The sequence below is a fragment of the Chelmon rostratus genome, chromosome 4, assembly GCF_017976325.1.
Source record: "Chelmon rostratus isolate fCheRos1 chromosome 4, fCheRos1.pri, whole genome shotgun sequence".
In the NCBI taxonomy this organism is placed as follows: domain Eukaryota; kingdom Metazoa; phylum Chordata; class Actinopteri; order Chaetodontiformes; family Chaetodontidae; genus Chelmon; species Chelmon rostratus.
Genome location: NC_055661.1, coordinates 13841360 through 13866530, shown reverse-complemented (window position 1 = coordinate 13866530; position 25171 = coordinate 13841360). Strand labels below are relative to the sequence as shown.

The following is a 25171-nucleotide window of genomic DNA, read 5'->3' as shown; positions in this document are numbered from 1 at the left end:
TGACCTCAATATACCTCAACAGGCCGCTGACCTCCTCGCATTATCAAATGCAGCATTATTTGCTCCACAGAACACCCCATCTGTTTTGTTAAACAGCCCTCTGAATATATTAAAAATATTATTGAAAGATGTAGTTTGGCCAGAGGCAATCTGGCCATAGATGTTGCCCATCTGCGTGTGAGGTGGATGGGGTTGCGTGACTGGCCGAGTGTCAAAGCCTGACCACCCTCCAGAGGGCGTCTGGCTGACCTTCTCATCACCACAGACACCCGTCTGGGATCCTGGTGGTGTCGCAGCAGGCCTCAGCGAAAACCTGGCTGTTGTTACCACATGTGCAGAGGTCCTAGGCGCTCCCCACAGAGCAGCTTTGATGCCAACAATCGTGAGTGCTTTCTTGCACTTGTCAGATGAACTGCATTTGAATTCAGCATGATTCATATTGGAATGTGTGTACTGTAAATTGTGCGTGTAAGAGGGCCAACCAATGTCAGGTCATGATTTCAGATCTTCATATTGAAAAGTACCTTAATCTTTATGAACATGCACTGTCTCCCTGGCTTCTGGTTAATCTGTTCTGGCTGACAAGGCAGCGAGGGCCTGGGGTCTACAGCCACAGGGACTTGGGGAGAAATGTCAGACTCCCTCCACACCTCTAGAGGAGCTCCTCAGGGGACCCCGACGCAAATATCACTGCCCCGCCGGCACAGCATGGTCTGGCACATAAGGAACCAGTCAGCCAACAAGCCTGTTATCTAGCAAACAAGAGCTAGATGTTCTGTCTTCCACTACATATATTCAAAATTGTTATTATGATGTGGTCTTTTGTTTCAGGGTGGGAACAATTCAGATCAGTATGCGCCTTTCAAGATCACAAGGAGTGAAGGTCACATTAGAAAGGAGGGGGATTCATTTGCAGGAGCTGGAGGGTGAGTATGTTTTTGAAGTCATGTTTGCCAACCCACTTTTTATGCTCCCCTTTCTTCTCCCTATCCGAGAAGTCTCTGTTTTACCATCAGGAGAGGACTCATCAGTCTCAGAGTTATCCCCTGAGGCTTGGGAGTGTGCTTGAAGCAAAAGAGGAAACAAGCAGCCCCAGAAATTGTCAACAGAAATCTGATCAACAGAAAAAAAACTCAAAACATACCCATTCAACGGCTGCCACAGAACCATTGTTCTCAGATTTTTGGAAGTGCACGTATCATTAAAAAGAAAAAAAAAAAAAAACTCTGAACAAATACTAAATACTAAAATCTGGAGACCCAACCTGGCTACTCGACGTACTGAGGACAAGAGAAGATGGCAGCCTAGGGGGTTTGAGTATGCAGGCCTTTTTTTCTCATCAGCATAAATCCAGCCTGGCTGCTGAATGAGCTTTCCAGAAAAAAGGCAAGCCCGAAAGCTAACACTGCCTTATGAGAGCCTTGCTATTGATACAAGGCAACGTAATTTCCTCTTTTGCCCTCCCACATACACATATAGTTTGAACTGAAAGCAAAATATACCTAGCTTAAAGTGCATGAATATGTTTCTACAAGTAGTTCAAAAAGTCAGGAGGAGTACAGCATGTGGCCAAATGTAACTTGAGCCCTCGCCCACTGGTATGGGCAGTCGAGCTGTAGCTCGAGAAGTAAATGCTCTCCTGAGAAAATATTTGGTCAAGACCAGAGGGTTGACCCAGCCCAAGTTTGGGATTGCAGGGTTCAGCCATAGAGAGGTCCTGCAGTGGCCTTCGCCTGGAAAAAACTCAAGATTCCTCCAGCCCTTATCAGTACTTGTAAGACTTACCAAGGATATTTTTGGACAGTGAAGCTGTTATTGTGAAACCTGAGGTCCAACTGTCTACAACTGAGTAGAATAAAACCCAGCCAACAGTCATGTGTATTGCTGGAGCAAAAAAAAAAAATCTATATATCTCACCAAGAAGGCACAATACTGTAGGCTATGACTGCACAGGAATAATTGTCTTGGATTCAAACAGAGTCCAATTATTTTCTCAAAGCCTGCTGTCTTGCAACACAGAGAGAAAGAACTAGACATGACAGGGGGCATCAGCAGTGTCAAATCTGGATAATAAAATCAGGGAAAGTACAGAAGGCAACAGCTACTTCCAAGGTAACCTTGCAAAGGTATGCAATGCCCCAAATAGGCCAATGAAGTTGCTAAAATACTGTAGAAAAGGTGGCTAACTGGGCAGTTCTTAAGTCTTACGATTAGCATTAACTTGAAGCAGGATGTTGCCTCAAAAGACTTGTTCAGCAAGTCTTCCCCATATAAATAAAAAGTGTGCTGCTAAGGGGACAGCATGATACCTAACCACCCCATCCCCAACTCGTGCTGCTTGTCCTTGATATGCCTTTCTGCTGTGAGTTCCAGTTTGTGTGTGTGTATGAAGATAAAGTTGGCATAAGAGGGAGTAACAATAGTAAAAGTTAAGGATAAATAGAAACAGAACATAGGGAACAATGGCAAAGGAGGACAGGGGAGAAGGGAGAGCAGGGGATATGCATGCATTTTGGAAAGTTGTTTAAATATGCCATCTGCTTCAAGGAGAGTGGGTGGGCTTGCTGGGCTTTGCAAGACACTTACCAAATGTTTCTGAAAATGACAAAGCAAGGAAAGTAAATAGAAAAAGGGGAAGAACAACATAGTTCATTTTAGGTTGAGGTTGAAAGTGACTGCCACGCATGAATTAAAGGAACTACAGTTTGGTTGGGTCTTGTGTCCCACCTCAGTATTTTAGTTTTCATAACCATTAGAAACAGCGCTAGAAGCAGTGAATTACTTCCTGTTTAACATCAGCTCTATTTACAATTTATAATTCTAATTAGATGCATGTTTTTATACAAAAATTGATCTAATAAAATTTGGTGTCAGCTGTAATTATCTTATTTGTTTAGTTGCATTTTATGGGTTGGTTTATTTGATTTGATTTTTTTCAGTTTTAACTTGTGTTATGGGTCACGGCCAAATGAAACGTGTTGAAGACTCTGCAATGTGCACTGAGACACATCTGAGTTTCAGACACAAATACAGACAAAACACATAAAGAGAGAGTGACAACAAAACAGCAGTCTGCTTCAGTTAGACAGGACACATGAAGACAATTGAAGAAAACATTAAACAGATAAAGACAGATGATACAGAGGTTAGACAACAGGCAAGAAGCTGGATTTCTCTGTCCATCATCTCAAAAGTAAAAAAAACAATGTTGACAATTCTAGCAGCGTTAACCCAGCGTTTAGAGCAGAGTTGACCCCCCATTGGATTATATGCAACCTAAGAAATGATTGGTGGAGTAGACAGGCTCACCAGCTGCCAAAGGTACCTAAGAAACAAACACAAAAATCTCTAATTCTCTATGAATCTTGAAAATCTTTAATAGCCTTCATCATTTCCCATTATCTTTCCAATATAGTAAAACTTAAATGCAAAACTAGCAGTTTTGATTACTGTCTGTGAAATTTGCATGATTCTACAATGTTACCCAAGTACTGCAATATCACAATGACTACATAAAACTTCAGAACAGACAACCTTAACAGCACAATTATATTTGTGGAAATACATCACACCACTCAAATATTAATCTACATGGCATAATAATCAATCAATCAATCAATGACCGAACTGATAAACTTAATAATAGCTATATTTCAGTTTGTTCCTGTCTTGTAACAGCTCAAAAACCCTTAATGTAAAACATTTTCCATTATTCTTTGTGGTATTAGATTCAATCATTTCTATTAGTATAATTAGGAAGATAAATTGGAATATCATGACAGCCTTACAATGAATATTTGCCAGTTACATGTCAAGAGGTGCAATGAATCTGAACACTTAAAGGTACCCTGTGGAGTTTTTGACCATTTGTGCAATGGAACAATGTTTCTGCAAGTGAGTGATTTGTATTGTGCGATTCGTATTCTGTCGCTGGTTTCACACCATTTCCCCAATCGAAAGTTGGGGGTGCTAATGTGATGAAGAAGACCGCTAGCAGGCGAATGCAGATGGAACCAATGCATGAACTGAAATAAAAATAAATGTTTCTTGAGGAAGGACATGCACTAACCTGACTGTTAGACTTTCAGGATGCACATAAGAAATTTTGGTGAGAAACACTGAATGTAAACAACTGCGACTCTTTTACAAGAAATCACCACAGTGCACCCTTAATGTTCAAGGCCGAAAATGTTTAGAAGAGGGCTGGCAGTGGGAAAACATTAATACTAGAGCTCTTTTTGTAAGAGTCCCTTGTGGAGACTCGTCCTCAAGCTAAAGTCAAAAGGACTGGCTGGCAGCCTTATCCAAAGCACCTCAGGACAACCTAACATCCCCAGAGGAGGTCCTCGGGCCACTACGAACCATGAAACAGTTTTCAGTTGTACAACACCATCCCAGAGAGAGCAAACAGTAACATATTTTGATAGGAGGTTTTGTTTAAAAAATTAAAGGTCAATCATCTACCTTAACACTAGAGTGCACCAGTAAGTTAAACATGAAACATATCTAAAATTAAAAGCATCTTAGGGAGCTGTGGACTCGCTGTATTTGGCAAGGCATAAATAATGAGGTGACAAATAGATTCGTTTCAGCGCACAGCTCATGAGGGCCACAACTGGGGCAGGAACTCAATGGCAACAGACTCTTTATTTAGTGGCGTCTGCGCTGATTTACGTTTGCAGCAACAAATCAAATAGGAGTCATTGGATTTTTCGAATGGTGACAAATCATCGACCTAAAATATCTACCCCTTATTGCCCGGGGCCACTCCAGGGCCTACACTTAATTAGCTATATAATTAGACTTTGCTTTACTGGGCCTCTCAGTGGGGTTTAATCAATGGGAACAAGACAACATATCCACCACTGAGTTGTGTCAGTAGAAAGTGGACCTTGCTCTCATTGTCTACTATGACACACTTGTGGGATGTTGAGAATCATTTGACCTCATTCAGTAGTGTTACACTCTTAAACATAAGTTGTTACTTTCCCCACATCTTTTGTATGATGATGTACGGTTATCACAACCCCAATTCCAAAAGTTGGGATGCTGCGTAAAAATTACATAAAAACAATATGCAATCATTGGCAAATAAGCTGTGTTTGCTGACAACCGTTTTATGGAGTCTTCCTGAGACCATGTCATAATATCCTTTATACAATCACGTGCTCAGAAAGTGGTGAACCTCATCCCATCCTTGCTTGTTAATGACTGAGCTTTTGGAGGATGCCCCTTTCAAACCCAATCATGTCATCTTTGTACTGTTTTCACTTGACTATTTGTCAAAAAGGATTAGCTAATTGTCACATTCTGTTTTATTTATGTTTTACTTTTTTGGAATCGGGGTTGTACAAAACAGAGCACTCGGATACAATGCTTGACCTTTATAGTGTTATATACTTCTCATGGTGTAATCTAGGAAGTTTAGCTTGTCTTCATGACGTTTACACGTTTAAATGCTTTAAACATGGTAAACACGAAAGTTCAGTTGGGTCACAACACATTTATTTTACTTTTCAACGTAAAATATTGTGTCATATCTATGTAAGGTGACTGTCACATCTTTAATATGATGCAAAGATTGCACACTCTCCTGTCTGGGTTGAATAAGATCCCTGCAACTCAACAAGATCATCATCCATTCACCTAACCTAAAAACAAAGCATAGTGTTTAGTTCCTTAAATCTTTTCACTGAGGTAGTGTTTCCACCTCAAAGTGATATGTTACTTCAGTAAGTGTTGCAGTATCTGATGTTTTCCTTATCACAAAGTTACATAGTGTGTGTTCCCAAGTCGGAGATATGAATCTGTTGAAAGGTACAGTGTTCTCAGTCACACTTATAACATTATCTAACAGTTTTTGGGGAAAAAAAGACCACATCAGCTGCAAAGAACAAAAACAACAATGTTAACTATAGCCAAAAATGTCCTGGGAAATCAAATAAGTGCTCAAGTTAATAAGAGTGGAAAAGGCAGCAACTGGTTTGGCTTGGGATTTCCTTACCTGAGCGTAGCTGTTTGATCCGTCCATTACTCGCACTGGGGTCAATGGGCAGGAAGTCTTTGTACCAGGTGATTTCTGGGTCAGGGTTGCCACTGGCAGCACAGAGCATGGTGGCTGTTCGAGTGCGCTCCACCACTTTCAGTTGAGGGCCCATGTCAATGTTAGGGAAGCCTGGTGGAAGTAGGTCCTCTGTGAAAAGAACAGGAAAAGAGGGGGCATGAATCCTCTGAAAACATAGTATATTATTATAGTCTGTTTGCTCTGTCTTTCTTTGTTTTTTACATGTTCGAAATAAAGGAATCAATCAATCAATCAATCAATTATGTGTATGTATCCATACTAAACAAGAACTTTTACATTAACATAGTTCCAATGTTACCATAAACCTTGAATCATATAATCCCATTCCCCAGTCCCCTCAAAAATGTAACATCAAGCAGACAGACCACAGATTTTAATGATGCATTTGTACTCAGCATGTTGCTTTTTTCCTTGTCCTGATTTACTCTTGACCACTGAGACAAATGCACCTTAGGAGGGTGAGATCATAGCCCAGCCATGTACAGCAGCCAGTAGAATAAACCAATTGAGGATATCAGGCTTGAATACACATGTACAGTGCATTTCATTAAGAGTCTGGCTCTCCCAGAGGGCGGCGTTGAGGCATTGAAGAGATTTAAGAACAAAGACCAGGAAAAAAAACAAACAAAAAAAAAACCAAACAATTGTGCTTTCTTTGACTTCCTCTTTCTAAGAAAATGGGCTAACATTCCAATGGTTGAAGAAACCATCCTGTGGCCAGATACTCACAGACTGCATTCCCACTACCAACTGGCTTGTCCATGAAGGGCCATGTGTCTTATATAAATGCCCTTAAGGAGGACACTGACTCCCTGCATATATTGTACAAGTACAACCGGTAGTAATAAAAGGCTTTGAATGCAAATGGAAGATTAGAGGGAGGAAATAGTGGAGTGAAAACCAATATCAGAAGAGAGGCCTGGTAATCCCAGCAAATTCTCCATCTAGTTTCCCCATGTTCAGTGAAATAAATGACACTCAAGTCAATTTGAGGTTACACAGACCCCTGCAAAACCACTACTTTGCTGAGACACAGTCTAACCCCCAGTGGTCTAGGGCTGAATACCAATTGAGAGATGTAATCGGTCAGATTTCACTCTGGCGCTAATGGTGCAGCAGTTGTGTATGAGGGTAAGATTTAAGCCCATTTGACTGCCATTACTGCTACACTAATTCAAGAACCATCACACTAGCCAGCACTTGTATTATTATTTTTTTTCCACAGAGATTGTGGTATCCTTGCAGCTAATACTCATGCATGATTGAGCAATTATTTCTCTGTTAAGAGATGACAGTGTAGTGTGTTCTGTGGTCATTGTTCTCATGCGGACTCCCTGCTCTCTTGGGGCAATTAGTCCTATGGGTGAAATCGCTTGACCTCTACCCTGACTGGAGCCACAGCCGTGACTCATTCTTAGATGATGAGGGCCGAGGGGGGAGTACCCCGAGTGGTAATATGCATCAGAAGCCCAAGGCCACATCGCAACTTGGAGAAGATTGACTGACTAAGATGCTGGCCAGTGGCACAGCAGAGGTCACCGTTCATCTGGAGAGCCAATGACCTCATGTCCACTCTGCAGACATCATGGTGGTGTTGCTGGCACCCGGGGAGCGTTAAATTAAGGGAAATCAGGACAGTAAGTTGAGTCGCAGTTTTAGAGTCACTGACGCAGGGCCCGCCTTTGTCTGCCTTTCAGGGACAAGGAGAGCTACTCCATATTATATTTTCCACTTTATATAAATAAGACTGTGAGCAGTGAAATCATGATGGATTGAAGCGATTACTATTTCAAAATTATGTTTTTGACCAATGTTTTCTCAGTTTAAATCATGTCAGTTAAGTATTTCACATTAAAAAGAAGGCAAAATGACAGCAACAATTTCAATGTAGCTTACATAATGGATTCTTTTATCCTTTAGTTCACAAGATAAATTAGAAAAAGACTTATGCACCTACATTATGCACTAGGCTTGTATGGAGACAACGGGTGGAAAGGTCATATGTGTTCATGTTTTGAAATACTGGATCTTAGAAAATTAAAAAAAAAAAAAAAAAATACAGGAAGGAGGAACCAGAGGGTCTAAAAACGAAGTCCAGACAGGTTACCTCTAACTAAGGCTGACATTAGCAGCACACAATGAATATTTCAATGCTAGGTTCAAAGGAGTACAGGCATTTACACTGTTTTAGGCTCCGTGCTGTATCTTCTCCATCGATTATTAATGATCATCCCTGTATAATCTCTTTATACCGAGTTCCCCTGAAGCTTAGAAAAGCAACGGCAAACCTACGTTTCACTTTAGAAACTTCAGAACAAGACAGATGTTCTCACAAACTCCCTCTTCTGTGTGCCATCAATGATCTATGTATCAGATGCCATAAAAGGTGGTGCACACTCGTACCCCCTCTACCTAGTTCTATCTGCTGGAGAAGCATATCTGCAAAGGGTAGGTCTGGCCCGCTCTCTGGGTGTTACATCCAATGTATTTGATGTTGCCCAGGCCAGTCTGTGCTTCACATCACATTAACTCGGCCTACAAAGACAACAGTAATGAAGCTGAAAACATAAACAGAGCAAGTGGATTTGAGATGAATGAAATAAGGCAAGTGACAGAGGAAATCTGCCTGAAGGGGCAAGGGAGGGCAGGAAAAGGTGGGCGAACAAACAAACAAACCAAGCAAAACAGCAGAAAACAAGAAGCAGGGGTGGTGGATTCATGGAGAGATTACGCTATCGTTACAGCTGCCCTGACCTGATACAGCGCCAGCAGCCGTTCCTGAATAAATGGCATGTATGCTGGTTACTTGCTTCCCCAGGAATAGAGTCTGATACCATCTTCCCCCCTGAAGCTTACAGGCTCTGTCGATAAAGGCGGCCATGCAAAAATAAATAGATCACTCATCGAGGGAGTGTTACTTCAGGGTTAGCCAGCCAGACTGTGAAGGGGAGAAGGCAACCAATGATATGGGCTGATAGTATCCTAGAATTCCCAAAGGGCCAGTTCCCCATAATGGCGTAGCAATTGCATTTCTATGATGTGTGCTGGGGGTTCTCTGTGATGACAAATCTTCATAGGACAAATAGAATCAATGCATGCGCACTACTGGTCAATGACGGTGTCTGTGTCTGTTTTGCCGGGAGCAGCCATTGTCACTTAGGCCAACAATAATCACACTACAGAGCTATGAGACACATGCTGCAGATACACTCGTGCCAAGATTTTTATCCCACAGACACACATTCATTCACCTTTAATGTTCTTTATCACAATTTAAATGCTAAAGCTAAAATAAGACCAAGTAAAAAACTAACTATCGAATTGAGTCTGATCTGAGGATCATCTTCCCGATTTGGTGCATATCAAGCCCCGTTCATTAGGATAAAAAAAAAAAAAAAAAAAGAAGCTCTTACTACTCCACAGGTACACTTGGTTCAACAGACAAGGTGGGGGCACTCAAAGACAGTCTTAATCTTCCCAGCATGCAGCCCATCTCCTTTGTTGGGGCACCTTGTTTTTTAAAGTGCCACAAAAGCCATTTGGATGCATCCTGTTGATTCGGAAATTGGTCAGTGTTTGTATACTTGTTGGCATATGCTGGTGATGGGCACGTGAGCAGCTCAGCTTGGTCCTCTCCACTGCTGTGATGTACAACACTTTGCAGGAATCACTAAGGTCTTACGAAGACACCACCGAGACCATTCCGTAGTTAACAAGATTAAAAACCATTCATCTGCACAAAACATGATTTGGACAGGTCAGACTGCAGCATGCATAATGCATCTATCAGTTAGGACGGTTGGGTCAGAATTTTCGAATAGTCATTAAATCATAAAAATAAAGTTTATGAGACTATTGTCTTGCCTAAAAAAATATGTTTGTGCATGTGTGCACGCAGAGGGTGGGGTGGGGTTGACGGGTGTCGAAGAACAGTAGAATCATTCCTACTGAATATGAAATACTCTTTTTGCTTGAAATGCCCATCCCTCTTAATTACAGAAGGCTCTGAAGTCATGCAAGAGGAAGAACAATAACCTAGGGAGGGTTACTGTGATGTCCATTCAGTGCAACAGCTGGTGTGATCGGCATCCGAAGCTAAGCCCTCTACAGGCTGTGGTTGACCTTATTTAGATTTTGATTTTTGTCATTCTCTTTGGCTTTTTGGGTTCAGCTTGAGTGTCATCATTATCCATAATTGTCTTTAATTTCGCTTTGCCATTTAATATCATTACACAAGTGACAGGTGCAAAGCCTTTAATCAGCCTCTGGTTAGCTTAGCCACTGCCCGGCTGTTAATCTGCCGACTCATGCCTGCTGTTGCGTCCTGCTTTCTATCATGCTAAGTGTGGCCCTCTTAAAAGGTTCGTCCTTTCGACTCATTCACTCCCGACTAATCTCATTTCCAGAGATTCGTTGCTTCCAAAATATCTATTTTTACCAAACCTGGTATAGTCATAACTGTACCAGATTCCTACAGCTCTATAGAAAAGGGCTTTATGATTAAATATGCCATTTGGTGGGCATGTTCGCTTTTTCCAGAGGACCCAGTGAATACAGTGTACTGATGAATGAGTGGTCCTTGTAAAAATGTAAAAGAAATCTTGGAACGTCTACTTCTATACCATAACCACTATAAAGCAACATAATTATGGATTATTCACCATCCCTTGCACATTCAATGTAATATCATGTTATCAAATGTACTTTACAGTGCCATGAGTAGAACAGCCACCCTACGCTCTGCTATAATGAACACCCCGGCGCCTTGCAGTTCCTTTCTCTACCCACCGAGAAAAGCTGCTACCCTACACAGAGAATAAACCTATGACTTTCATAGTGCTGTTTCTTTTTTGTGATTTTTATTTTTTTGGCACCTCTGCTCTTAACTGCATGATAGTGACAGCTGGAGAGACACAGGAAAAGCAGGGAGAGAGAGAGGGGATGACATGCAGCAAAGGGCCTCGGGCTGGAATCTAACCCAGGCTGCTGCGGTGAGGACTCAGCCTTGATACATACGCGCTCTAACAGGTGAGCCACCGAGGTTCCTCTTGTAGTGCTGGTTTTACCCAAATGTTTTTGCTCAATTAGCTACAGTATATAGCATTACACATGACATGTGGCGTCAAAGCTGCTTGTTCTGATCAATTATCTGATATAGTGGAGAGAGCTATAGTAATATAGTAAGAGAGAGATGGAGAGAAGTAAAACTGGCTGGGACAGCAGCAAATGCCGTGGGGTGCTCCGCCGTCCCCCGCACCTATTACTCATATTATTATTTTCACTTACTGAAATGATTTAATTTCATCAGCAGCATAATCAGGTTAACTGATTACCCAGCGCCACAGCACAGAGACACAGGCTTTAAGCAGGTCTGCGCATTAACACCACAGAGGGACTGCTGGGAGAGAGACCGAGAGAGAGCAAGGGAAAGGAGGAGGAGGAGGAGGAAGAGGAGAGAGAGAGAGAGAGAGAAAGAGAAGGAAACATAGGTTAAGATTAGGAGCTATAGAGCGTGAGGATGATAAACACAGTGGAAGAGGATGAAGAGTACCGATGGCATGCTCTCTTTCACACACATAACAGCAGTCTGAATAAATAGATGTTTAACTAACGGGCAGACCCGGCTGCTCCGACTCTAGACAATGCTGTTCCCTTTGCTCTGCACCTACATCACAGCCAGAGGGCCAAAGCGATCAAACAGGCAGGCCAGAGACAAGAGAAGAGTGTCTGCGTAAAGAAGGAGTTTCTGTTGTACACCTGGGGTACAACTGTATTTTGGGATGTGTATTTTAAATAATGCATGTGCGAATGAAAGGTTTATGCATGTTCGTGCTGGCAAAAGCTATGTCAGATTTATCTTGGAACTGGAACGACATGAAAGCTGTACATTGCCAAACATGCACATGTGTAAGGCACTAACTAGAAGCTGGGTGACGCCTCAATTAATGGTCAGCATAGGGCAGCATAGTTCCCCGAACTGTCACCACAATGGTTGAGTCTACAAGGTTCCCTCACAAATGTGGACCACATATGGTTCTCATCCCAGTGATCGTATAAGCTCGACAACAAATAAACAAGTAGATGTTTCCGTACTTAGAGTACGTTCAACACAATGAGCTTGCACGGTTTATGTTGCAAAAGAGATGAATCTATCTTTTTTCTGCACTGGTTGTGCTGTGAAGTAAAGCAGCTAAAAGCCAAATGCTATTGAAAAGACTGTGTGAAACCAGGTGTACTGTAACTTCTGGTCTTTTATTCCAATCAAACAGTACTCCAGTCTGTGGAGTCCAGTTTGTGACACCGAATAGTTTTATCTTTGGGGGTTAAAAGCTGGTAATGTGTGATGAAGGTATACAGCCAAATGTGTATCTTCCAGCAAGTGTGATATTATGATACACTGTATATTGCGTGAAGATAAAGAAAACATCTATCTTTTCATATCATGCTCCACTGTTTATACCTGTGGTCTCTTTTCATCATTTGGATGACGCTTTGAGGGCTTCCGCACGGCACGGATACAGCAGGGAAATGTGCGTCATGGCAACACAAACAAACATGGAGGACAGTGAACATGACACAGATCAGGATAATTCTGAACAGGAGAAGGACTCCAACCTGCCAAGACAAAACAAGGAGCTCTGACCTAACAGGGGGGCTACTTCTGTCACATGGATGTGGTTTGAAAACTCTGACATGGACCAGAAAACAGTACACATCGAGTATATCATTCAAGAACTAATAAGGAATAAGCTTTTTTTAAAAATGACTCACTCATTGAATTTAAGAAAATGTGCTATATCCTGATATGTATCGTTATCTCGGTATGAAATGATATAGGATTTTGGTCATATCACACAGTCTACTTCAATTTCAAATGGAAGTTGAATTAAATTCTGTACTTTCCCTAACTTCAATGTGTCTTTATGTGACATTCCCTGAATTCAGGGATCAATTGGAGTCCTGCTGAATCCTTGAGAATTACACAAAGGAGGACGGGGGAACAGTGACACAGAAATATCCAGGGACAGAGAAGAATAGCTACACAGGGGAAATCTAATCACAGTGTGTCTGGCCCCAGCACCGATAGCCCTCTCCGGATAGCCATCTCAGCCGAATAATGGTTATTATACAGCCAGCACTCAACCTCTACCCCCCTGCTCTGTTCCCGGAAAGACGCCTGATGTCCCATTGGTATTCTCCACACCTAGTGCATCTAGCCACCAAGGGCAACATTTACATCAAAATCTCCAAAACACAACCTGAGAGAAACAGTCTGAAAGGCCAGATGAGAGAAAAGAAGAGGGAGGGAGTGAGAGAGAGAGAGAGAGAGAGAGAGAGAGAGAGAGAGAGAGAGAGAGAGAGAGAGAGAGAGAGAGACTGAGCATTGAAAGTAAGGCAGAAGTTTGCAGCACTGCTTATTGCACTGCAAAATGAGTTTGTGGGGTCAGCTTTCTTACCATATTAAGAATCCAAAGGTAAACCATCCATTACTTTTTCTTTTCTTGTTGGTGTTTTATATGCGTTTACAGAGGCAAGCAGTTTACTTCAGAATTTAAGGTAACTCTTGGCTGACTGTATAACCTGCAGGTCCCTGAGGCTGGGAGATAATAATAAAAAGTCAGTTTTAGACAAGTTTTGCATGCACTAAATGTGTGTTGTTTATGTTTTAGGTTTTTCGGTTTGCTGTTTCTGAAGAGAGCAAAAACGACCAGGAGGGAGGTCACAGGCTTAATTTCCTAGCAGCTGGGTGTTCTATTAAATCGCCCTTGAGTCCTGCTGTTGACCCCTATACGTTTTAAGAGGCTAAACAGGCAAATGGTGAAAATGTTAATGGGTGAGAATGACAAGAACTCCAACCTGGCAACCAAACCGACTGTTCTAACGGTTCTGGCTGTTGCCGGCTTGCACACACTTTCCACACCACGTCCAATTCTGAACACTGCCCATATTAGGACACGATCATAAAGCTATCATCACCACTGAGCTAAACAGCAAGTATACAGCTTGTTTGCCAAAGAGAGACAGTTATGGCAGCCAAGAGGGGGATATTTTGGGGAAATGGCAGCAACCACCACAGGTAGCAGCTATGACCACAGTTTTGTCAAATGGGAAAGCCAAAAGAATCAAGGACAAGAGGAATTGATGGCATAAAGCAGTACCCAAACCAAGTAATGAAAAACCTGTTTATAGATAGCACCAAGTAGGAAACAATTTTTTCACCCCCAGGCTGAGCAGGGTAATGCTAGTGTGTATGCTACGTACAGGGCATCATTCCCTGTCCATTATAAGCAAAGAATTGGAACAAAAGAATACAAAATCAGGGGCTGTTATATTTTGAGAATATGAGGCTTCTGAAAAATGTTTGCTAACTTATAAAGGAAATGGCGAATGATCTGTTTAGTGTTTTACCCACCTATTAATAAATGTTAAAGAAAATAAACTCTTTCTGAAACTACTACGACTTATCTTTTATTATTTTTAAGATCTAGTCTCCACACACACACCACTTGGCTGATATGTTTAAAAAAAAAAACAAAACAAAAAAAAAACACACTACTGGTGCTGTCAGCATGTGAGAGAGAAATGCGATTTATGATTCACATGTATTCAGCCTATTAAAATAATGATTCTGGCCTGAGCTGCTGCACCAGTGTCCATATAAAGTCCAAATGACAAGCTTGTGGTAGATGCAAACACTTAAATGTTACAGTAACAAATTAGAATTGACAAATGTTTGTTACATATACCTTGTGCGATGTGTCCTTTTTGTGCTACTTTCAAAGCACAGATTGCCTTCGCTTCCTCATAATTTCTTGAATCACCAAGATTAGCATTACATCAGTGTACTACTTTTATTAAAACTCATGAACAGGAGAAAGCTGCACTGACTAAAGGCTGTTTCCCTGATGTGGTGAGCCACCATGATAGACACAGCGCACACAGGAGAGAGGAGTAATTGTCTAGGACAGCTCCAAAGATCCCCTGCCTGCGAGGAGAAGAGGTGGAGGGGGGAAAAAAAACAACATAAAAGGGGGAAAAAAAAAATCTGTTTATCCTTCTCAACCCAGTGGAAGTCTATGTCCCTCTCCCTCCCTCTCTCTCTCTCTCGTCAGGCTCCTGAGGCATCTGGGGCAAGACAGGCGAACTCCAGGGGAGACAGGAGATGAGGCCGGGGCCATTAAAGGAAGTGCCTCACTGTAGAGAAACGTCAACCAGTCAGGTCTGGTTTAGTGGTGGGTGGCTTTGAGTGTGTGTGTGCGTGTGTTTCTGTGTGTGGCGCAGTGGGCACCTTGAAACCTGATGTCAGTTTACTGCACAGAGTGGGCAAACTGTACAAGCCTTTAAAATATGGATTTCTATTGTTTAATTGTTAGAGAGGTGAGAGTTGTAAAGAATGTAATATACAGTGTTCCATCTCATTCAATCACAAGAACAGCTCAGCTTCATTCTAATGAAATACAGCCTCCAACCGAGGATGGAACATGCTGTGCGTAATGGTTTGTGTAGCCCCTTTCATACATATACTTTACCACCCTCGTAATTTAACATGTAGTCGTCAGAGGTGGTTTTCCATGAAAAGTGCTCTGGAGAGTTTTTCTGCAACTTTTTTATAATAACTTCATAGGCTTGGATGTTGTCAGACAATGTAACTCGGTGCCATAATGATTTTGTCACATCTAATTAATGATGACATTGATGAGAAAGCGTGCTGTGACAGCTCACCGAGGCGCTGCATACTCAAAACGTTGGGCGATGAATTCGGAGCCATGAGCAGCCTCCCAACTGCAAACTAAGTTTTAGAAGTTATCATTTAAACAGCCTGCACAATAACTGTGAATTCTCCTCTTCCCTTGTGTCAGTATTTTCCAACTCGTCACTGTTCTTCGGCAGGACCTTCTCTGTGGTTAGCAGAAAAAACGATCTATTAAGAACAGTTTTGTCATTCCATAAAAAGTCGGTGTGGATTTTTGTCTGTGTGGAAGACCTAAAGGCTCAAATGGCTGCTTTAACAGGGGGAGAACAAGGGTTACACGTGTGTGAGAATCAAAACTTGCCACTCCTGACATGTGGAGCAAAGGCCGCTCTAAGCTTGATGAGCAACTTTGGACCGAAACATCAAGAGACTGAGAGGGCTGAGCGGCTGCATTGTGCCATTTTCTGCCAAAGCAACTAGTCTCAGCCGAACAAACACCAAAACCTCAAAACAAAGACTGACAGTAATTGCAAAAGGATTTGGATGGGAGGGGCTGGAGTGTGAGATCATTGCCTTGGCGGGCCATTAGCTTAGTGTAATTAAGCCAGTACTGACAGGTTTGGAGGCGCCTTTGGTGAGTAGAGCAACAATTATGAATATGTGGTGGCTGGAAAGATCAGAGGGCCAGTCAGAAGACTCCCTTGTAATTACTTAATGTCACTTTGGCATGTGGAGATGACAAGTGGACACGGCAAAAAGGGTCACAGAGGGTGTGGGCACCCACCGGGGCGAAAACAGTAACAGTGTTGGAAAAATAAGTCACTTAAAAAGATGACAAGAACAAGAGGTTGTCGGTAGAATGCTGATAAGCTGGTTAACAAACAGGACTATTAGGAAGAAAAGTGGACAACAGAAGACTCTGGCTGCAATTTCACCATCATTTCCTGCTGTAAAGCAGCGTCTGACAGAGAAATTGGTGAGTGGTTGAACTTTCTCCTCTGTCAGTAACAGAAGCCTGGAGGAAATAAAAGGAAAAATAAATATGGTACATTATGTACCAAATGAAAAAAACAATTTCAGCTGTATCAACCCAGTGACATCCCGATTTACGCAGAGACGTGATGCTTAACCTGAACTCCGTGTTTTTCAATGAAGTATGTGACAGAGGGGATGGACAGAGGCTCGAGCAACACGTGCTGGATGCAGAGTTGCACTTTCAGAGCCAAGGAGCACAATGTTCTTTAAATATGAACAGCTGCTGTTAAATCCAGTAGGATCTCGGCTGCACTCCAGAACACGAGCTTTGTAATCATGAAGAAGTCCTGGACAGCATCTTCCAACTCGGCCTCTCTCTGACTGCGACTTCCTTCGCACTCTTGTCCTCCACTTGTCCCTCTGATAAGTACACCTTACATCTCACAAACAACCACAATGCTCTAACACTGTGTCAGAACTTGTTAAAGACTTATTACACTAATCTAATCAGTCTTAGCTGAGTTGGATCCTCCCATCATTGAAGAAATACCAACAGTCATGCTGTTAATCTCATCATCCAACTTTTATCAGAAGAAGCATGGCACTTGTGAAGCATGCAGGACTTTAAGTCTTTTCAATTCTGCCAATCCTGCAGGGCCCACAGCACGACCTCCGTGTTGTATGACTTCGGTCACCTGGGCCGGTGGCTCATGGATATGCATGAGGCTGGTGGTCCGGGCCACATCCCCTCGCTCTTCTTTATGCATGACTTGGGCCACTCCAAAGGTCGTCACTCACACCGTTTCCACAGGAACCACCTCTTTCACCCAACTCTCATTCCCTGCTCAGGTGTGGAACTAGAAGTGCTATCCGAGTATAGTTGGAATTGTTGATTTGATTTCTTTTTTTTTTTAATCCACATGCTCATCTTCTATAAGTGTATAAATGTAAATGTGTTCCAAAATGAAATTTTTATAATTAGAATTGGCATGTAGTTAAAAGCCATTGTGAGCTGGGAAATCCCATGTCCAGCCGCACTGTTCATCCAATTCAACATTAATATGAATATGTGCCCAAAAATGTACTCTGACCAGCAGTATTTGCAGAATTGCAGAGTAATGATTTACATTTTCTGTTATTCAAGAAAAAAATAATATGTGACCAACATACTGGTTAATGAAATTTAATAGAAAAAACAGGTAGGAACCAGATGCAGGAAATCCAACTGGTAATTTAAAAGAATTTCATACAGATTTTGACATGTTTTTGGGGATGTAGCAATTCATTTATTTAGGTGACTGAGCGGAGGCAAAGGCAATAAATGAAACACATTGTTGTTATATTACATTGCTATTACTGGTATATTACATTATATTCTGTGGTCATGAGATAGTGTTATCTGTCGTATTTGGGGCTCTACAAATGGAAGGTAGCTATGGCTGCTTTACAGAGAAAAAAGAAGAAAAAGCCACTCTAACTTCTTCATTAAGGAACAGATTATGAAAATGACCTGATACAAGTGGAAACATAAGGTTATCTGTACTGCCACAGGTTGAACCACCAGGACAATCAAACCAGTGAGTGCTTATCATTCTGAAAGTGTCTCGGAGACACTGATCTTTCAATTTAGTCTCCAGGCCAACGTTGCCGAGACACAGGATCCATTTATCTAAACTTTCTTGGCAGTAATAAACCAATCAGCCAGACTCAAACCCCTCTTCTGCTTGGTTCTCGTTCTCCATCTCCTTCCTTTTTTCCTCCTTGTGACTCTATCCCGCTGCCTTATAGTGGCCAGATGTCTAGGGTGACCAGGGTCGCTTTACTTGAGCAGGAATTATATGAAATTGATGGTGAAAGTTCAGGTGCCAGCCACCCCTAGCTAGAGGCAAGCTTCTTCCACTTATCCCGCTCAATCAGCACCACCTCCTTTCTCTCTCTCCCTCCTTCTCCTTTATCAGCTTGTGTCCCCCTTCTTCATCCTCCAATCACACATGATTACTGCATTACAGGTTCCGAGGATCAAAGGATTCAAAGGCCATAAACTCTCATCTGAGTGAATTTCCTCTGCAGGGAACTTTTTTCTACAAGAGAGGATGCGGTGAGAAAGATAGAAGGCTGGCAATAGTCTGGCAGGCATACAAATGCCAATATGGAGGTATGAAGTGGGGGTGCAGGAAAAGGCAAAAGACGAGTGGAGAGATATCTTCCAAGAGTGGAAAGGAAGCACCAGAGTCACTGAAAGACAGCAAAAAGAATATTTCTGAGGACAAAAAACTCAATTAATCCACCAATGAGATATCAGGGGCACGAGGGCCATCCACATGGTCAACATCCGCCTCTTCATATGTTGTTTGTTCCAAGCCTGCACTGCACTATACGCCAATAACAGCTAAAGAATCCCAACACAACAAGGAGCGGCACCTCATGAGCATCCTCACAGAACAAGACAAGAAATTTGCTGCACACATAACCCTTCTCAAAAGTGATAGGGAAGCAAGAAGCACAAAAAAAAAAGAAGAAAAACTGAAGCGTTGGCTATTGTGATCACTAACACAATAGAAGAACAAACGGTTCACCGTGCACCAACTAGCTGATAATATGTGCCTCATGCAAAAATGAATTCATTATGAGCATGTAACCTCCACGCTGAGTATAATTTTAACAGCACTGAACACATGTGAGTGCTGCTTGGGAAGAGAACTGTTTTTGTTTTTCAGGGAGATACAGAGAGTACACAGCACTGTCTCAGTGTGGACGAAATCAGGAGTCACGTGAGGGTCTCAGGCTCCGTTAAGAGTCATGCCTTCTTTCTTTCCGTGGTCATTTGAGCCACTTGCTGTATGTACGTGTCACTTTGTGGACACTTTCATGCAAACGTTTTCAACGAGGCTGTCCTGGCTAGCAGGCACAAACACAAACTTTGGAAGGTATATCAGGAGAACACATGCAGCCAAGACGCAAAAAAGCAGTTCAATGTGGAAAAACATTTTATTCAGTCTCCAAAGACTTTGAATGCTTCTTGCATCAGAGTGTGCAACTCGTCTCCATTGCTGTCCTCGTCTAGCAACCCTGGGCCTGCTGTCTTGAGCCCTCAACAAAAGCAGAATGAGATATGGGAATTTATCTCTCCTTCATCTATTCATTTATTTATTCCAGTATTTTGAATACATCCTCTTTTTCTTTTCTTCTCAACTTCCAGCCACACATTTCTACATGTTTTCTCTTACCTTTCTTGCTCTCTGTATAGGTGTATGAGTCTAGTGGGAGAGGGCAAGGGTCCCTCAGAGGCAGGCGGACAGGAAGGGGAAGAACAGCCAGATCTGTTGCTGATACTGCCAAGCTTATTCTTCACTGTCTCATTACAGGGCGGCCACTGCCTGCCTGCTGGCTTTCTCTCTCTCCCTTACTTTGTCTCCCTCTTCCTCCCACACACACACACAAAGACTTAAACACACCACAAACTCTCTGTCACACACCGACTGTCAAACATGCATGCTTGCACACATATCAGGACGCTAACTCTCTCTGTCTCCTGCTCTCTCTCTCTCAGACACACACACACCTGCTCATGTTTCACTATGTGTCTTATTAATTTTTCATCCAGCCCGCCTGATGCCCTGAACTAACCTCGTCCTCTAAAATAAACACAATAAAATCAGCATTCAACCCTTCAACACCAAAACAGCACGCTATTAGCACTACAAAGAGAAAAGACTGACCACAAACAAACAAAAAAATGTAAATGTAAAAACAGAAAAACTTTCACATCCACATAAAGTAGGTTTTAGGAGAGAAGAGTTTTTGTGTGTTTCTCTCTCTCCTCGATGATCATATCTCTGTGAGAAGATGTAAAATGAAGTTTTAAGAGGTTACAAAAACCCAAGGGGTCACGAGTGAAGTCAAGGGGAGTATTTCACAGACCTAAATGTGTATTTGTGCTGGTGCTCGTTAGATTCGTACAGGGAATACTGATGAAATGAACAGCAAGGGGGAGAAATTTTCTCTACTTTTTCCTGCTTTCTTATCATCTCTCTTTTCTCAAACTGTCTCTTCCTGTCTTGTCTTAGCCTGGGCTCAGGCTTTCAGAACCCGAACCAATTCTGAAATCGGATTGCATCACGTACACGAGGAGAAACCTCACATTTTCTGAACACTGACTGCAAACATGTGCACACTAAAAGCTGCGAAGATCAGAACATAACGTAATGTGAGCCTAATCTTGTTCAACCTTCGTCAACCCCTTTCTTTCCCTCTTCCTCCCTCTATCTTCACCTTCGTAGGTAGGTAAGATATTATGTAAGTATACATATAATTATTCTTTCTGCAGTTTATTTAAAATATACTTGATAAATGTCTGTATCACACACATAAACCCAGTCATCACCCTCCACTTGCTGCTGTCCACTCCCAAAAGGAGAAAGAGAGAGACAGAAAGTCCAGAACATCATGGTGGAGATATTGTGTGAGAGAGAAAGAAAAGGGTAGATGGAGAGCAGAGATCAAAGGTGAAGGTATGAAATAGAATGTCTTAAGGCTTGGCCTGCAGCCACTATTGGTTGAAAGGTTGATTGTTCTCTGTCTCAAATTCTCCTTCCCTCTTGCTGCCGCTCACCCCCCATTCCATCATTGTACTTCTGGCTGCCCCCTGCTGTTTCACAACCCTTCTGCCATAAAGACATACCTAGGGCTTGATCACTGGGCTTGATTTGTTCACTGATGGTGCGCAAGATCCAGAATCCCATTAAAATTCACCATCACCTGCTCCTTCACAGGAGAGCGGCCAATTAGCAGGCAGCCTGATCAAACAGCGGGCACGCTGCGGCCCAATCCCCCCCGGCTAATAGTGGGTGCGCTCCCGAACCTGACCGGCAATGACCTGCTCTGTGTCAGATGGGCGGAGTTTCCAGGCGATTTAAAACCAGCAAATGAAAAGGCACATGCAGTGTGTGTGACCTGAATCCACGTACAACAAGAAAACAACACGCCGCTTGTACAAACAACATATTGAACAATGAAAACTGGTCAACACACGGTTTGACATGGCGGAATCCAAATGGAAACGGTATTGCATTCTCTGCCAACAATCTTAAACTAAGAGCTGAGTTCAAAGTCTGGCCTGAGTAGCAGTTATATAGATTGCATTTACTCTGACAGACACTAGTTTTAAATGTATATCTTGCCTACCTGATATTTACCTGTTTCTATTATACCTCAGAACAAATCACAAGAAGCCTTCACCAGAGAAAGAAGAGAAGAGAAAGAGGACAGGGTAGGGTGGTGGGTGAGGTGAGGATAGTGTGGAATGTAACCAAGTACTTTACTCAAGTGTACTGTACTGAAGAAGACATTTGTGGTACTTGTACTTGTACTTCACTGCAGTATTTCCATTTCACGCACCTTTATATTTCTCCTCCACTACATCTTAGGAGCAAATATTGCACATTTTGTTCCACTATATTTGTCTTACAGCTTTAGTTACTAGTTACTTTCCATGTTACATTATTTTCCATACCCTGTCGAGTGAAAACCATGTATCTCCAAATTTGGTGATGTTGAATGTGATTTTTTTTTTTTTACAGCTTGACAACATTATCCTGCTTCTTAAATTATATAAACCATTCAGCATCCCTCAAACAGGGCTGTTTTTATTATTTCTACTTTTACTTAAATAAAGGATTTAAATACCTCTTCCACCACTGGGTTAGGAAGGGTTAGGAGGTGAAACTTAAAAGAAAAAAAAACCTAAAAATAGATATTAACAAAATCAGTCTAGTGGATGAAAAGCAGGCCTTGCAGCTTGGCAGAGAATATGCAAGATGATTGGAAAGAGATTGATGAGAGACAGAGATGGGTGAGTTTGATTGGTTCCACCTGACTGGGAGTGGCAACAGAAAATAAGTAGAATGTGAGCATGAGTGTGTGTGTGTGCACATGCAGGTGCACGGCTGCAAATGAAGGTCAGGGCTAGGTCTGGTATGTTGCACTCACAGAATACCAGAGCTGAGAACTGAACTGGCTGTGTGCGTGTGTGTATCAGAGGTGACTCTCTGGTGATTCTTGGTTCAAACAGCCCAGAGCATATTTGAATGTTACTTTACAAGAAAAACTGCAGCTCCATAGCTTCACCACTGAGGTTTAACTCAACCAACGTGATTATTTCTTCCATGAGAGCATCTCCGCTGAACTGTGATGTGCACAGTGGGCTTTCTAAACACACAGATAGACACGTCATATTTATAACTTGCTCAACGTGAAGAAAAAAAAAATGAATATCAGACCAAATCTCATAAATCACAGTTTGTGCTCCTCGGGATGCCTCAAGGGAGAATCTATTTGCAAGAGTAATCGCAGGGCTAAAGACTGCAGCAGTCTAAAATACAAGCATACAAAGCAGGATAACTCCCCATGATCTCCTCACAACAGCATGAGCTGACAGTATCCCAGTGGCAACTTTGCCTTCCTTTTGACACTCTGAAACACTTGCCTGAAAAACTGGCAAATCCTAAAAACAGGGGGAAAAAAAACCCAGACCAAACTGCAAGTTGTGATAGATCTCAAGAGTGTACTTCATATGCTTGTCGGGCCCTCTCCAAGGACTCCCAGAGGACTGTGGGCAAGTCTTAGTGGAGCCAGATGGCCCCCATCTTAGGTATTCAGCTGAGGCACTAGAGCAACGGCCAAGGAGGTGTCACAGTCGATGCTAAACACACCCTGCCACTGCCACCAACCTGTAGCCACGCACACACACACACACACGGACAAAACTGATGAGAGGGTGGGGTTGTGTCATTGGCACAGCGCAGTAGAAAAAAAGAATACGGATATGGGGTTTAAGTTTAGTCCGTCATGTATTACTTGTGAAAATATGCCTTATGACTACAAGTATTTAAATGCCTCAGAATGTCTATATCCTGCTATGTGTACATGTTTTTGGAGATGCAAGTTAGTGTGTGTTGGGAGTGGTTATGTGCCAGTATGTGTGTGTATCCTTGCTGTATGTGTGCATACTGTTTCTTTAGCATTTCAGACAAGCACTTAAGTCTGTGTGTGTGTGTGTGTGTGTGTGTGTGTGTGTGTCTGATGAACACTGTGTTCATGTGTGTAGCGGCTATGTTACATGTTTATATGCTTGTGCCTGTCTATGTGGAGAGCTGCTACTTTGACTAAAGGATGTTTTCTTGTTCTTATCATGTGTTCAGTGAGTTTCACAACCCTGTTGGCGAGCGTATAACCATACAAGCATTACATCGATGTATAAGCCACGCGTGTTGGTTTAAATGCATGTTATTCTATTTGTTTGTGGGAGCGTGTGTGCATGCGGCTGTTTTTTTTCTTGGAAATGTGTGCCACGGCTTTCCGGCCAAGTCGCCCACCGTGGCGACCCATTTTCTGCCTCTCCAGATCCCAGACCGCAACCCCTCGGTTTACTGTGGATATGTCCCTTGTGCCTTGTCCCATATCCCATAATCCTTTGCCCCTGTTCCAAGAACCAATGTTCGCCTATTGTCCTCCTCACCTGTTCTACATTGCCAATAGTCTGCAACACCCCCCGTTGTCTCCCTTTATCTTTGGCCAACTTTTCTCCATTTTTTCCACTATTTGTTCCCCTGGTTTGCTCCATTTCCACCTCTACATTTTCAATCCGTCTTACTTCACCCTGAATGCCTCCTTCCATCCTCACAGAAAACATATCTTCTCTCATATTCTACATTTCTTTATCTGAATCTTTCCTCCTTCCTAACACTGATGGGTTAATGCAGGAAGGCCCGACCTCATTAAAGATGGAAAACAGTGTGAATGCACTGCTCACCTCATCTGCCGCTCATCTCGCACCTTTACCCCCCCCATCACCACACACCCATCCCTCCTTCAGTGCTGGGTCTTGCCTGGGCAGGAGAGCTGGTGCCTTCCTCTGGGCTCTAGAGGAAACCTCGTCGAGTTGAATTGCAATAACTTTTCATTTTCCTTCTGCTCCTGTGGACCGCCCTGGGTTCGCCCTGTGCGCCTTCACACAACTGCACACACTGACGTGCACATGCCTGGGCTTGTAGTTTGGTGTGCTTGTTTCTTGTTTTCAATCAGTCCACTGTTTCTTTGTGAAGGACATTCTGGACTGGATTTTCACAGCACTCATAAATAAATTGGGTTCTGGTTGTGAATAACATATGTGGCATTTAAAAAGAAATGTAATATAACATATTGTAATTATTGAGAGCATGAAACAAATGAGGCAGGTTGGAAGTTTGACTCCTATCAGGTCCTGTAATCTATATAAATGCTGCACACAAGGTCCCACAAGGCTTTCTGGATCCAGGAAGTGGAAGTGTCCAGGAAAAGTCAACACTATCCTGTCAATGCAGCTGAGCAGTCATTGTGTGTCCATCAGTGGCAAAAGCACCAAACTGCTACCTACCCAC

The 25171-nt window shown here is 42.5% G+C and overlaps 1 protein-coding gene across 3 annotated transcripts in view; it reads right to left on the bottom strand.

Annotated features, from left to right (window-relative positions):
- Positions 1 to 25171, bottom strand: part of ptprsa (protein tyrosine phosphatase receptor type Sa) — a 226312-nt gene that overhangs the window by 88641 nt on the left and 112500 nt on the right. For all 3 annotated transcript variants that reach the window (XM_041935428.1, XM_041935430.1, XM_041935429.1), the window contains one exon: positions 6005 to 6193. In XM_041935428.1, the coding sequence (XP_041791362.1) occupies positions 6005 to 6193 (189 nt within the window). The remainder of the gene's footprint in view (positions 1 to 6004; positions 6194 to 25171) is intronic.